The 13129-nt window shown below is 46.9% G+C and overlaps 1 protein-coding gene across 1 annotated transcript; it reads right to left on the reverse strand.

Moving 5' to 3' along the window:
- Nucleotides 1-6679: 6679 nt before the first annotated feature.
- On the reverse strand, nt 6680-10254 carry LOC104274616 (perilipin-3-like). The gene is made up of 7 exons (XM_009870306.1): nt 10182-10254; nt 9220-9415; nt 8373-8455; nt 7903-8158; nt 7492-7691; nt 7233-7361; nt 6680-7120 (listed from the first exon to the last, which is right to left on the reverse strand). The coding sequence occupies exons 1-7, from the start codon at nt 10251-10253 to the stop codon at nt 6680-6682; spliced, it is 1377 nt and encodes a 458-aa protein (XP_009868608.1). The 5' UTR covers nt 10254.
- Nucleotides 10255-13129: the final 2875 nt, after the last annotated feature.

A 13129-nucleotide genomic window follows, 5' to 3' on the forward strand; every position in this document is an offset into this window, starting at 1 on the left:
GTCTCCATGTGGACATCGAGCCATTGACCAGTGCTCGGGGCTATCTAAGATCTGGTCCTCCCCTGCTTTACAACCACTCATTCAGTAGCTGAACTATTGATGAAGCATAAACCCCTTGATGTTACCTGCAGCTGAGGGTTATTTGTCCTCCTTGGTGCCATAGTTCAGCCTCGCTAGGAGGATGGGGGCATCCAGAGCAGGGCACACCAGTGAGGAACAGCCATCACAGCATCACAAGAGACGGCGTGTCATATCCCAATCTCCTGAGGATCAGTGGGAAGGGACAGAGCAAGACACATGCAACAGGAAACATTACAAGCAAAAAAACCATATCAACCCCCTAAAATTGCTTTTTTCTGTTCCACTAAACAGCAGAACTCTCTGACCAGTTTCTTACAGACTAAACACCACGTTTGGTTTGTAATTTGTTTGGTAAACCTTATATTTTCAGCTATAATTACCTCATCAAGGCAGCTAAATGAAGATGACATTTAGGGTGACCTTCAGCTTCCAGCTGCAGCAACCACCCCCAGGAGAAGGGGAGCAGGGAGGGGAGGCAGCAGCACTCCCTTCCCCACGCAAGAGGTGCCTGGGAACATGCTGGCCAGATGTTCCTCCAAAACCAGCCAATTCAGGTAAAACAGCGTTTTATTGAGGACAGCATGCACAAAACCAAACTATTTGACTTCTCTGCTAGGAGAAAGGCCGCTGTAAAATACAAGGAATTGTTATTTCCTCAAACAGGAGAACTCAGGACGTCTTTTGCCCTAGGGAATAACAGCTCCTGCAAACCCAATGCCTGAGATGACACCGCCCTGCCGCGTGGTCCATGCAGGGGTGGTTACGTACAGTGTGCGTCTACCAGTGTCCCTCTCACAAAAAGAAAGTTTTTCTCCAATATTTCCTCGCCAAAGGGCAGAGGTATTATTTTGCCTTACACCGAGACATCCAGTGAGACAACTCAAAAAAGTGCATAGTCACAGTGCCCTTCAAAAAACCCAACTTCTTTCTCCCTGCCATCCAGCTCTTCTGTCTTCCAGTTCTCTCTATCTTGCCTAAGCCCTGCCTCAAGCAAACCCTTCTCTGTACAGCACTCCCCTGCTTTTCTTCTCCAGTCTTCCAGATATTCAGTTTATCCCTCCTCCCCCATACTCGCTAAATTCTCACCTTTAATCCCAACCCACTCTTTTTCCATCTAGCCTCTTGCCTGTTCTCCAGTTGTCCCCAGTCCTCCTAGCGTCTCCTCCTTTGGCTTTCTCACACCTTCCCATCCCACTTCTCTCCAGCATTAACCTAAAACTCCTCCACACTCTTCCCTTCCTCATCATTACCTACTTTTCCCAGATAATCATCGTTAACACTTCCCATGTCGCCGTGCCTTTCAGGGCACGGAGGGGAACACATGTGGAGAAAAACGAGAAGGAATCCATCAGCCTGACTCCTGCACTAAGCTCCCACCAGAGTTTATGAAGCAAGCTTAACCCAAACGGACAAAAAGAAAGTATCGGTACTGAGGAAAGCATAAAATCCAACCACGTCAGCATTCAGCTTGCTAATTATCCTCCAGATCATCACGCCTCCAAATTCACTGCTGGAGAATCTCAAGCCGTTACTGAATCTAAATAAATATGAGAATCGAAGGGAGACTGGGAAGCCAATACTGCAAACTAACTGCTTGCGCAAACAGATTTTTGTTGCCGTAGGGGCAGACACCGGTGTCCAGAAAGCATCTCAACAAGGGTAATTATTTGCTGGCAGTGCTCTGTATTCACAGAAGGTGCTTCACCTTGTTTGCAGCAGTAAAGGGCAGCTGAGCTATCGATCAGGTCAGATGCCTGTCACTCCTGCAGGCATCAGGGGCTTTAACAAGCCATGCAGAGACTGTATTGGAATTGTCATGGCTTCACGCTTGGTTTGTAAGGCAATTTGAAGCAGATTTATTGACCCTCTTCCTTCCCCTGCAATCCACAGGGTACAGAGAGAAGGAAAGGTGTCCAACTCAAAGTCTTGCCAGGACCTGCCAGAGGAGGTCCCAGCAGGACCTTTGGAAGAAGAAAGAGTTGAATGCTGACACCAGCAAAGATTTTGTTGGAAAAGCGTTGGCATGCTTCAGCTGAGGGCAAGATCACTGCAAAATGCTGCTACTAGAAGCATCTGTGTCCTCCAGCAAAAAAATGTATGTTTTCAGGGATTCCTAAACCCACACTGGTCTCACCAGATCCTTTCAGGTTGGCATAATTCAGCTCAGAGCACAGAGAAGTCTCTCCAGGTTTCTCTCCCACACTCTAAAACTCTAATGCAAGGAAAGGAGATGCAGTAGGAAAGGGGAGGGGGGAGGTGGGGAGGGCTGCAATTGGAAGGTACAGGGCCAAGTACTAACCCACAAAATAAAGTTTGTACCTGCCCACATTAGAGAGCAGCAGCAGGATAAATACTTAGCAGACTAGGTCTCACAATCTAATTTTCTCCCACACTGGCCAGTCACAGCATCTTCATCTTCCAGCACCGAGGACAGGAGCTTCACCTTGTTTCCAGCGCAAATTACTTCCAAAAGGCTTTGAAGGTCTTGAACTTTCCCAGCCACAAGGACTTACAGCAATACAAAAATTAGAATCTACAGAGCTCATGCCCCAGCCACCCAAGCAGCCCTTCACAGAGGTCACAAACCTTTTTCCAACATAGTGTTATTTTACAGCAGGCAATGGTGCAGTTTTTGCAGAAGAGGTGACAATGACCTAGTGTATCAAGAAACAAGGAAACTAAAAGGGGAAATGAAACGCTATGCAAGCAACTAGAGAGCTTCTGACTTTCAGCACCTGCCAAGAACTTCAGTTTCCCAATCTATCACCTTCATGACAAAGCTACTTGGGAAATCCTCCTTAAGCAGTTACCCTTGCCAGTTCGGGGTCATAGTAATGTGTTGGCTAACGTCTCCTAACTCCACTTGTGAAAAATAGAGTGATGCCCAGGGTAGCCTTTACCCAGTGCCAGCACACTCCCTGACCTAGAAGTCATCTGAACAATGAACAGCAGGGACTGAATAAGGAAAGGCAGAAGTACATGGACAAGAGAATTAAATAAAGTGTTAAGCAAACTGGTAGAGAGAGATGGTGGCATCTACCAAGAGCAAGTGCCCCTGTGATTGCATTTAAAATTTAAATGAGCCTGTGACTGAGCTGTCACATTTGACCACAGCATAAGTAGGGAGGAACAGCAGTGAGGGAGGGTAAGTTATGATCACTAGGGCTGTAATTAACAGAATCAAGGAACACTACATCATTCCCAGGGGCTACTGAAAGCCAGAAGAGGTATCTTAAAGCGTGTCTTCCCTGCCGAGGTGTTCATCTAAGGCTGTCACATTACCAATGCGTCTTATTTCTATTCAAAATGACTCAAAAATAAGTGTGGATAGTCAAGGAAGCTTGGATAAAATGGAAAACAAGCTCAGATGAGTTTCCATCTTAAACACTGCAGAAAGCCAGTCCAGTTGGCATTCCGTTTCTTTGCACCTTTATCCCATCCCTGTCTCTGCAGCATAGATGGGACCAGAAGAGGAAGAGCAAATAAGTCGTCAAACTATACCTATCCGTAGCTAGTCTTGATGAGAATTTTACCCTTCTTGCTTAGTGTAACACATCTGCATGATTCCCTTAATCTTTGGAGGTTAAACAAGAAGTAACACACAAGCAGAGTCACCCACTCAGACTCCACTTCTCAAGCAGATCTTTAGGAACTGCCGTAAGAAGATCATAGATTCATAGAACATTTTCAGCTGGAAGAGACCTTCAAGATTGAGTCCAACATTTTCTTAGCCCTATCAACACCACTAAACTATGTCCCTCAGCACAACATGTACCCTTCTCTTAAACACCTCCAAGCTGGAACAGCAGGTGCCTGTGTCCACTGTCTTTGGCCAGGATGAGAGGATAGATGTTATTGGAGTCACCAAGGGCAAGGGATAGAAAGTCATTGGCACACCAAGAAGTTGCCCTGCAAGACTCATAGGGGTCTCAGCGGAGTGGCCTGTATTGGTGCATGGCACCTTGCTTGCGTGGCTTTCTCTCTGGCCAGGGCTGATCAGAAGGGCTATCATCATCAGACTGAAATCAACAAGAAGATCTACAAGATCAGCCAGGGTTACCAAATCAAGGATGGGAAGTTGATCAAAAACAATGCATCGACTGATTATGACTTGTCTGACAAGAGCATTAACTTGGTGACTCAACTCCCTCCCTGGGCAGCCTGTTCCAATGGCTGACAACCCTCTCAGTAAAGAAATTTTTCCTAATATTCAACCTGAACCTCCCCTGGCGCAACTTAAGGCCATTTCCCTTTGTCCTATCACTCGCCACTGTGGAGAACAGACCAACCCCTGCCTCACTACAACCTCCTGCCAGGCAGTTGTAGAGAGCAGTAAGGTCTCCCCTCAGTCTCCTCTTCTCCAGGCTAAACAGCCTCAGACCCCTCAGCCATTTCTCATACAACATATGCTCCAACTCCTTTACCAACTTAGTAGCTAGTAAGGTCATTTTATTCTGTTGCAGGCCATGGGGACTGTAGCAGCAGTGGACCTACCAAAACCTTGAAGACGTTGGGCTGTCCTGCACAGGGAACCAGGGAGACCCTGAACACATGTAGCATTTGAGTTCCCAGCTGCAAATTACAGATTGGTCCATGAGAAAAGCAGCAGGCTCCCAAGGTAAGAGCAGCCAATAGTGCTTGCAGGAAATAGGTTTAATCAAATGCAAATATGCCCCAGTGATCCATAAGCAGAAGCAGCATGATTTGCTAGTCTAAGCACTGTATTAATACAGATCAGATGTGCTGCATTGACAAATCGATATCAAGTACAGGAAAATTTTTTTTGCACTTAACTAGCAGAATTTAAAACCAGGATTCAGGCACTCCTAGGAAGCAAGTTACAGCTTTGCTATTGAGAAGACAAGATAAAGCATATTTCCCACTAAGCAGCAGGACTAGCTCCAATGCTGCTTGCAGTTAGTGCCCCACTTCCCACCCTACAAGTTGAGCTGTAATTACATCAGGCAGACTGGATCTGCCTCCCTTTGAACTCTTTTCCAGAGAGAAATTGCCCAGCAGTAGTTCGAGCGCATGCAGTGGAAAGATGACCCCTGCAATTTATCTCTCAGATCTCAATAATAACTTGTCTTGGCAGCTTAGATTGCCTTATTATTTTGCCTTCAACACAAACTAGTTACTACATGAGGAACACAGGTTGGACAGTTGTCCAATAGCCTCTGACATGCTGAGCTCAAAGTTGGATCCAATTCTTTATTATATCATGGAATTGTGTTGCATCAATGGAATAACTTAAAGCCAAAGCCCAAGGATCATATAGTCCTGCCACAGCACAGCACCGAGTCATTACATACAGTAACATAGGATGAGAAGTGTTGTCAGAATAGAAATCACTTCTATTTAAAAGAGGAAGAAGTTCCACCTCTTCAACTTTATATTTCCTTTCCCCAAGAACATCCCCTCCTCAATCCCTCTTTCTGACCTCCATGAAAGAAAAGCTTTAACTTTTTTTAAAAAAAACAAACAAAACAAAATTTCTAGAAGAAACAGTACTCACATTGGATACAAATTCCATTTCTTTTCTTGACAGAAGGATGACCAGCAAGGAGTAGAGTTTTTTGTTTAGAAGTTCAGGAGGCTTTTGGTCCACAAGCCTTAGTTACATCACTGGCAAGTCTGAAAGCATTGAGCTGTTCAATCTCTTTAGAACAGCATCAGACATGGCAGCTGAAGAGCTCATAGCTCAACTGAAACCTCTGGCCAAGAAAGGTTGGTGCTGACAGTAGGTATCCATCACCTATACCCTAAGGACTCTCCATCAGCAAGTCCACACCTCTCACAGACAGACATTTCTGCAGCCCACTACCCCACCACAGACTGTGAAATCTTCACCAGGTAGCATCAGACAACTGCAGTGGGAGAATTAGACCTAGGACCACTAATGACAAGGGATGTCAGGATCCCGACAGCTCTCTGCAGCCTCTCCAATCATGGGAGAGTGCCAGGAGGACACATACACATCCCCAGGCTTGGGAGTGAGAAGAAACTACATTTCTTACTTCCCAAGACAATAGCAGGGCTTACTGTGCCACTGACTGCTCCCCAGTTCTTGCATTCCTGACAGCCCTGTCCTGGCATCAAGGATGAGATTGGAAGAGTACAATCCACATGTCTTCAGCAATACTCCCCTTTCCAGTCTTTCTCCAAGAGACACTAGAGACAGTAAGATGTTTTGCATGCAGTACTTTATTTTTAGTTATCACCTAGTACAAACAGCTTTCAGGAAGGCTATTTACATTGTATGCTAGCTGAAGGTTTAAGACCAACAGCAACTATTGTAAGAACATAGGCAGGATGCACTGATGAAGGTCATACCATAGACAGCTTACTAGGGAGGTGGAGCATTGCAGAGCTTCAGCTCTGTTCTCATTCTAGATCAGAGTTCCACCAGCAGTCCTGAAGGCAGCTATGAGCCCCCTCGGCTACATCCACCCCCTCCCTGAGGATTTGTTCACCAATGCCCAATAGTCACCCAAGATGCAACAGCTTCACCATCAGCTGGGGAGTGGGGTTATGTCAAGCTAAGACCAAGCTCTCACCAGAGCCACACCAGTCAGGGCTGTGCTCCTGGCCTTATCCTTTAAATCAAGGTGGCAGAGACTTGATGATGTCCTTCTACAACTGTCTCTGCCTCCTTCTCCTGAGAGGGCTCATCCTCCTGTGATGTTTTCTCCTGAGAGGGCTCATCCTCCTGTGATGTTTTCTCCTCCTTGGGAGAAAAGGGTCCCACCAGCCAGGACAGAGGAGTGTTGTTCTTCAGGTAGTCCAGCAGCTCCTCCATGTACTCCTGGATCACAGTCAGCTTCCTCTGGCTCTGGGTCAAGACACCGCTGGACAAGTCCTGGAAGGATTTTGCCACCGAGAAAGAAGCGTGGAGCTCCTCTATGGTACTAAGAGACTGTTTTACCTTAGCCTGAAGGCTTGAGGGAAGGCCTTGGATTGCAGACACTATTTTACAGCAGGCAATCTGGATCTGCTGTGTGATACCAAGTGCCAGGAGCAGGGCCAGAGACTCCATCTCCTGGGAGGAGGCAGGAAGGACAAGGTCAGAGGAAACAGTTAAAAAAAGAAGAAGTAAATTTAGAAGTCAAGGGGATGCCCAGAGCCCTTTGCTTCCCTGCCCAAGAAGTTACCTCTGGCTCTGCAAAGCCTTCATCTCCACTCTCTTTGAAAGACTTCCTACTCCAGTCCAGCCACATTTGGTGTAGTTTCTCCTGCCCCTCCTGAAGCTTTTGGTTAAATCCTTGCTTAAAAACTTCAATCTGTGGCAGGGGGAAGATCAGAGTGTTAATACAGATCTGCTGGTGAACAGCACAGCTCTGTCATAGCTATGAAGCTGAAAACAAGCCCATGATTTGCTCCCCTCCTTCCAGGAGACTGGGCTTTACCTACCAGTTCAATGATGCAGTGAAGCTGTGCAAGGGCCTCCCGCATGCCCTGCCAGGCTTGTTTCACTTGGTCTGTTGAGTGCAGGTGGGCAAATACGCGAAGTTCATCAGAGAGAGACCCCAACCGCACAAAGTATCTCCTCTTCTCCTGCTGCTCCTCCACAGACATTATGTCTGCACCCTCTGCAAATGCTGCCAGTTTGGCTGAGGAAAGGGACAGTATCCATCAGTGGCTGACCAGAGATGCTTGCCACACAGTAAATAAGTATCAAGAGATCTTGGACTAGGAGCCAGGTAGCCTCCAGCACAGCACTTTCCATCAGCCCCATTCCAGAGCAGTGGGGTGAGGAATGGAGCAGAGCCTCTCCAAGATCGATGGTTCCCATTATCAATAGTCACATGTATCATTCCTTACCTAGTTCCTCATTTGCAATTGGGAGAGAGTTGCCTTCTGTTCCAACCAGGACAGCTTCTGCTCCACTTACAGCAGTCTGACCCTCTCTGGAGTCCATAACCATTCCCACGCTGCTGGTCACTGCAGATTTGGCAGCCTCCATGCTGCTCTGAAGAGTCTCCTTAGTTGCATCCATCATCTCTGTCACTTTGCTGCTCACAGCATCCTTTGCATCAGCCACTTTGGATGATACCAGCTCTTTCGTATCAGAGATCACCTGTGAAAGAGAACATTTATGTCAGATAAGGGATTGGGTGATGTTAGTACAATAGAATTCCGAAAGAGCAATTAGCAAAGTGTGTGCTAAGTATTTACTCTGGTAGGAGCTTGCACTATGCACCTTGTGGGTAAAGCTTAACTCCAAAGGTCAGAAACCCTGCAAGAATCAGGTCTCTCTATCAGTCACAGACAGCATGGCCTCTGGTTCTTACCTGTTCCACTGGCTTTTGAAGGAGTGGAAGCTTTTCCCCTAGTTTCTCCAAACTCTTGGAGGCATACTCACTTGCTGCAGTAACTGAAAAGAAAAAAAAAGTCAAAGTCTGATTTTCCACAATTCTATCTCAAGTTCTACCTTCCTGAATATATTGCTCTGCAGGGAGCCTAGATGAAAGTCTCTATTCTGAACACCAGGCCAGGTGTGTTGTAAACTGAATTCTTAGGGCAGCTTGTCTTCATCTCATAGATTTATTCACTTTAACGGCACCCAGTTTGCACTTCTACATGAGATCCCCTCTTGAAGCTTCCCAAGCTCTAGACTAAACAAGTGCACAGCTCTCAAGGCTGAGGCTCAAGCCTCCACATCCCAAGGATCCAGAATCACATAGTAACTGTCAGGAGGGGGGATGCTCCCTCTGGGCTTAGTGTAAACTCAGGCCTGTTGCACAGACTGTTTTGTCAGGCATTTGTCATTAGGAATACTCTAGGAGTTTAGAGCTTCTCAGATGTCAATCTTTAAAGGCCATTGGCAAACAGGACTTTTAGATGTCCTCCAAGAAAAGATTTTTTCCTGTAGCCACCATGAACTTTTAAAAATCTGACTGTAAGCATCTGCCACCTGCTACTTTGGACCCTACAAGACCAATTTTAGGGAATTCAATATCAGAGTCAAGCCCTTGTCCTCCAGGGAGAAACCCTACCTCGCATTGCTTGGACTAGGACTCTGCTTTTTAGCCTGACTTGTAAGCCAAGCATTGACCTCTTAGTAAAGTGATAGAGTGGTGCATCTCTACATCTCAGGACTCCTTCCAGAGCTGGAAAGAGTCCCTCTCAGGGAATTACCATGAGGCTCCAGCGTAGTCAGAACTGGCTGCACGCAGCTGGCTGTTGCCTCAGTCACAGTCCTCACTCCTTTCTCTGCTGCATCACACACAGATCTGACATAGGGGTGGGTCTCCTTAGTGGAGGCATAAACTGTAGAAACCATATCACAGGCAGAGCTGACCAAGGTCAGGTTAGCCACCTGACTCACTGCATCCTAGAAGAACAAAAACATAAAAGAGCCATGAATCTTGCAAACATGACCCTGAGCTTCCTACACAGTTTTGCTACAAGACCTCCTCTTCAACCTTACTCTGGCTGGAGAAGCAAGGTTTGCCTAACCTGGACACTTGCTTTAAAAACTACAATTCATTTCTGAAACAGGGAAAGAAGCTGTGGACTATTGACACTTCCAGTTGGCTCATTCTGGAAAGGTCTTCCTCTAGCACAGTGCTCCCCAAGGCAGAGTAGAGTTTGTGAGCAATATCACTATGTCTGTACCCAGCTCCAGTTCATTTGATATAGCTACTTAACAAGCTAATGTTCCGGAAAAAGTTTCAACACACAGAATAGAGCTGGGTTTGAGCTGAAAGACTTTACACTAGTGTGCAAGAAGTTTGCTGCTTGGTCCTGGGAGTAAAGCAAGTACAGCAGGTTCCAGTGCTGCTGAAACACAGGAGCCTTTCCACAGAAGCACTGCTTGCAGCAAGCCAGGACCTTGACCTATGGAGTTAGAGAAATAGCCTTCCTAGCCAAGAGCCAGCTTATCTTGCTTAGCCTAGGAAGTTACTTAGAGGGTCTTCAGGTCTACTCTTTTGTCTGTGTTACCATCCGCATTTCCAGAGAAGCTGCGGATCACAGCCTGAGCAGAATAAACACTCTTCCCTTTGTGCAGACCCAGCTTCCTCCGGCCACACCAGGGTCACCTCCTCACACCTGTACCCAGGAGCTGCCACTCCTTACACCTCACACAGAGCACCCACCTCCTGCTCCTCTTCCCTCACCACCAGGGAGGTCTTGGCAGCTTCCTCTTTGTCAGGCATAGCAGAGGCCATTGCAGCTGAAAAGCAAGTAGCACCATGGGTTTAGGAAGAAAATACAAAGCAGCTAGTAAGCACTTTCCTCCAGCTAAAAGTAGGTTGTTTATACCAGGTAAGACCCCCCCAAAAAAGTCCATCCCCATTACAGAAGGAAGGGATCTGTGCAACTTGCAAAGCTACCTATATAAGTTTGACGTGGTTTATGAGAAGCAGAAAAACAAGAAGAAAAAAGTCTTTTCTCATCCAGGACAGCTAATATCAGAGAGATCATAGTGCTTACTACCGATACACTTAGAAGCAGCACTGGGCACCTCCTCCCTCCTTACCAAGGCTTCGAGGAATTCTTGTATTAAATAGGTAGTAACAGAAGAACTAGAGGGGAAAAAGCAGCCCAACAAGCTGCCCCACACCACCCAACCAAAGCCAGCTCTTTGCTCAAAACCAGCACAGAGTGTATCTAAACTTCCAGGCAGGACCACAAGCAACTGTGTGTTAACTAACTCCATTTCAGAATTAAGCTACATAAGAAACATTCAAACATGAACCAAGAGTTCATAGAGCTATTACAGCTTCAACATCCCAAAACTTCCCCTGAAAATTTGAGAGCAGTACCTTTTTTTCACCCTTGTTGGAGGCAAGCAGAGAACCAGCAACAAAAATCCAGACACCACACCATGCCCCCTCACCCCCACTCTGCCTTTTTATACCAGCTGGGGGAGTGGGGTGAGGAGGGACCCTCAGTGACTGGCAGCTCTGGGAAGCAGTAGAAAGGAGCCAGCTTCTGTCCTGGCCAATTAGAGGTGAAATGGGACCCTGGTGTGGCTCATTAATTACTCTCTGATGAGGCAGGCACACCTTGCTCTGTATAGAGGAGCTCCCTTGAGAGGCTGGTGCTCCTGCAAATTGAGAGGGGTATTGCTGGCACAGCCCATGAACCTTCTAAAATCTTGCCTCAGATCATATGCTGTCTGGAAACGGCAATTAGTTTTGTTCTCTATTCAATGGGAAACAACAAGTAAAAAGCAAAGCAAATATATATTTAACAAATCCAGAGAAGCACTTCATACATAACATGGGGTTCCTATTGCACTTACCTGCTAGTGCTTAAGGCAGAAGCACCTGCCCAGCTGCTGCCTAATCTTAGAAACACTGGATCTCAAGATCCTCATCTTGATATCCCAGGGTCTCTTTACACCCAGCAGCCCAGGAGAGGGCCAGCCACGGTCCTTCTCCTCTCGGCAGAGCTTTGCCTCATTGCAGAAAGACCATTTCTATTCACCAGGTCTCAGTACATGCAGAGACCTGCCCCGTGGTGGTGGGCATCACTAGGGGCAAGAAGGAAGCCAGCAGTGTCTAGGTCCCACAAGGACTCTCCCTGGATGCAGTCTAGTGACTTTAAAATAGAGAAGTCTTGGAAATGGTTCTTATTTGATTTACAGAGGAGCGATTATACTGAACAAGCCATTCCAGGGGTTTTCCCATAGATCTGTGTCCTGGGGCTGCTTTTCTCTGGCTTTGCTGATGATTAACGAGCAAGTCACACCATGTGCTTCTCTTCAGAGGAGGCATTACCATGGTCACCTCTCATCTGAGTCACCTCTTTGCCTGATTTTATTGGGATCTTGAGGCCATGGTGTCCTGTTAAGCCTGAAATCATCCAAGCAGTTCATACATTGTATGGGGGAAGGGAAAATGAGTAGTCACACAAATGCACACAGAACACAGCTCTGACTCACCAGGTTAATGAGAAATAAGGGCACAGCGATGGGGACACAGTGGCTGATCAAGGATTTTCATTTGGCAGCAGGTCAATACCTGCTGAATAAAACTTTAAAGATACCTCGAAAAGAGATGTGTTACTGGATGATCCCAAGCAGACACTGATTTCGCAGCTTTGGATTTGTCAGTGATAGCTATGAGCATGTGTAAAAGCAGTTTCACACTCCTGGATATTACTAATGAGCAATAAGATTTCAGGTTATTTAAGGGACACTTCATTTCTAAGTTTGTCCGAGGTGCCACAGGCCAAGTTTGTCTGGGGGTTGGCTGCCGAGCTCTCAGCTCTGCGAGTGGGTCATCATCTGCACCTCCCTGCAGCTAAAACCTTCTTGGGGGACGCACATTTGTTTGTGTGTGCTGCTGGGGGGGTCTTTCTTCCTATTCCCTGCTGAGACCACCTATTGCGAAGGAAAGACACTACCCAGGGTGGGGACAGGGAGAACACAGGCGCAGTGAAGGGCACGATTTGAGTGTAAATCATGTAGAGAAGTTATGGAGGTAACTTATCCAACAGGTCCTGGCAGTCTGCTCCAGTTGGCGCTAGAGAAACCAGTGAATCAACCAGCTCAGTTAACCTAAGAGGGTCACAGCTAGCAGCTGGTTCTGTCTTTGTACTACAAGGTAACCACCGGCACCATTTGCAAATGAGTGGCTGTTTCTGTGCTCTCTTTGAAGACCACAGAGCCATTGTGGTCTCCCACCAAGGCAGAGCCTGTAGATGCTGTATCCATGGCGACAGCTTCTTCCACTTTCAATCATTCCACACCAATTAGTGGCAAACTTCACCGTGCTAATGATGGGAGTGGGGAGGCCGGCACACTGGGCTGGATTTGGGGACCTTGGGACTCTGCCCTCAGTTCTGCCAGCTGCCTGCAGGGTGACTTTCTCTGAGACTGTTGGCCTCTGTGTCTCAACTTCTCCATCTTTAAAATGGTGATCGTGATATTGACCTTTTCTGCAACACACTTTGTGATCTGCTGACGGAGAGTGCAAGATCAGTTTGATGAAGAGGAGGCTGAGGGGGACCTCATCATGCTCTACAATTACTTGAAAGGACATTGTAGAGAGGTTGGTGCTGGTCTCTTCTCACAGGGAATTAGGGACAGAACCAG

Source organism: Apaloderma vittatum, unplaced genomic scaffold (assembly GCF_000703405.1).
Source record: "Apaloderma vittatum isolate BGI_N311 unplaced genomic scaffold, ASM70340v1 scaffold12760, whole genome shotgun sequence".
NCBI lineage: Eukaryota > Metazoa > Chordata > Aves > Trogoniformes > Trogonidae > Apaloderma > Apaloderma vittatum.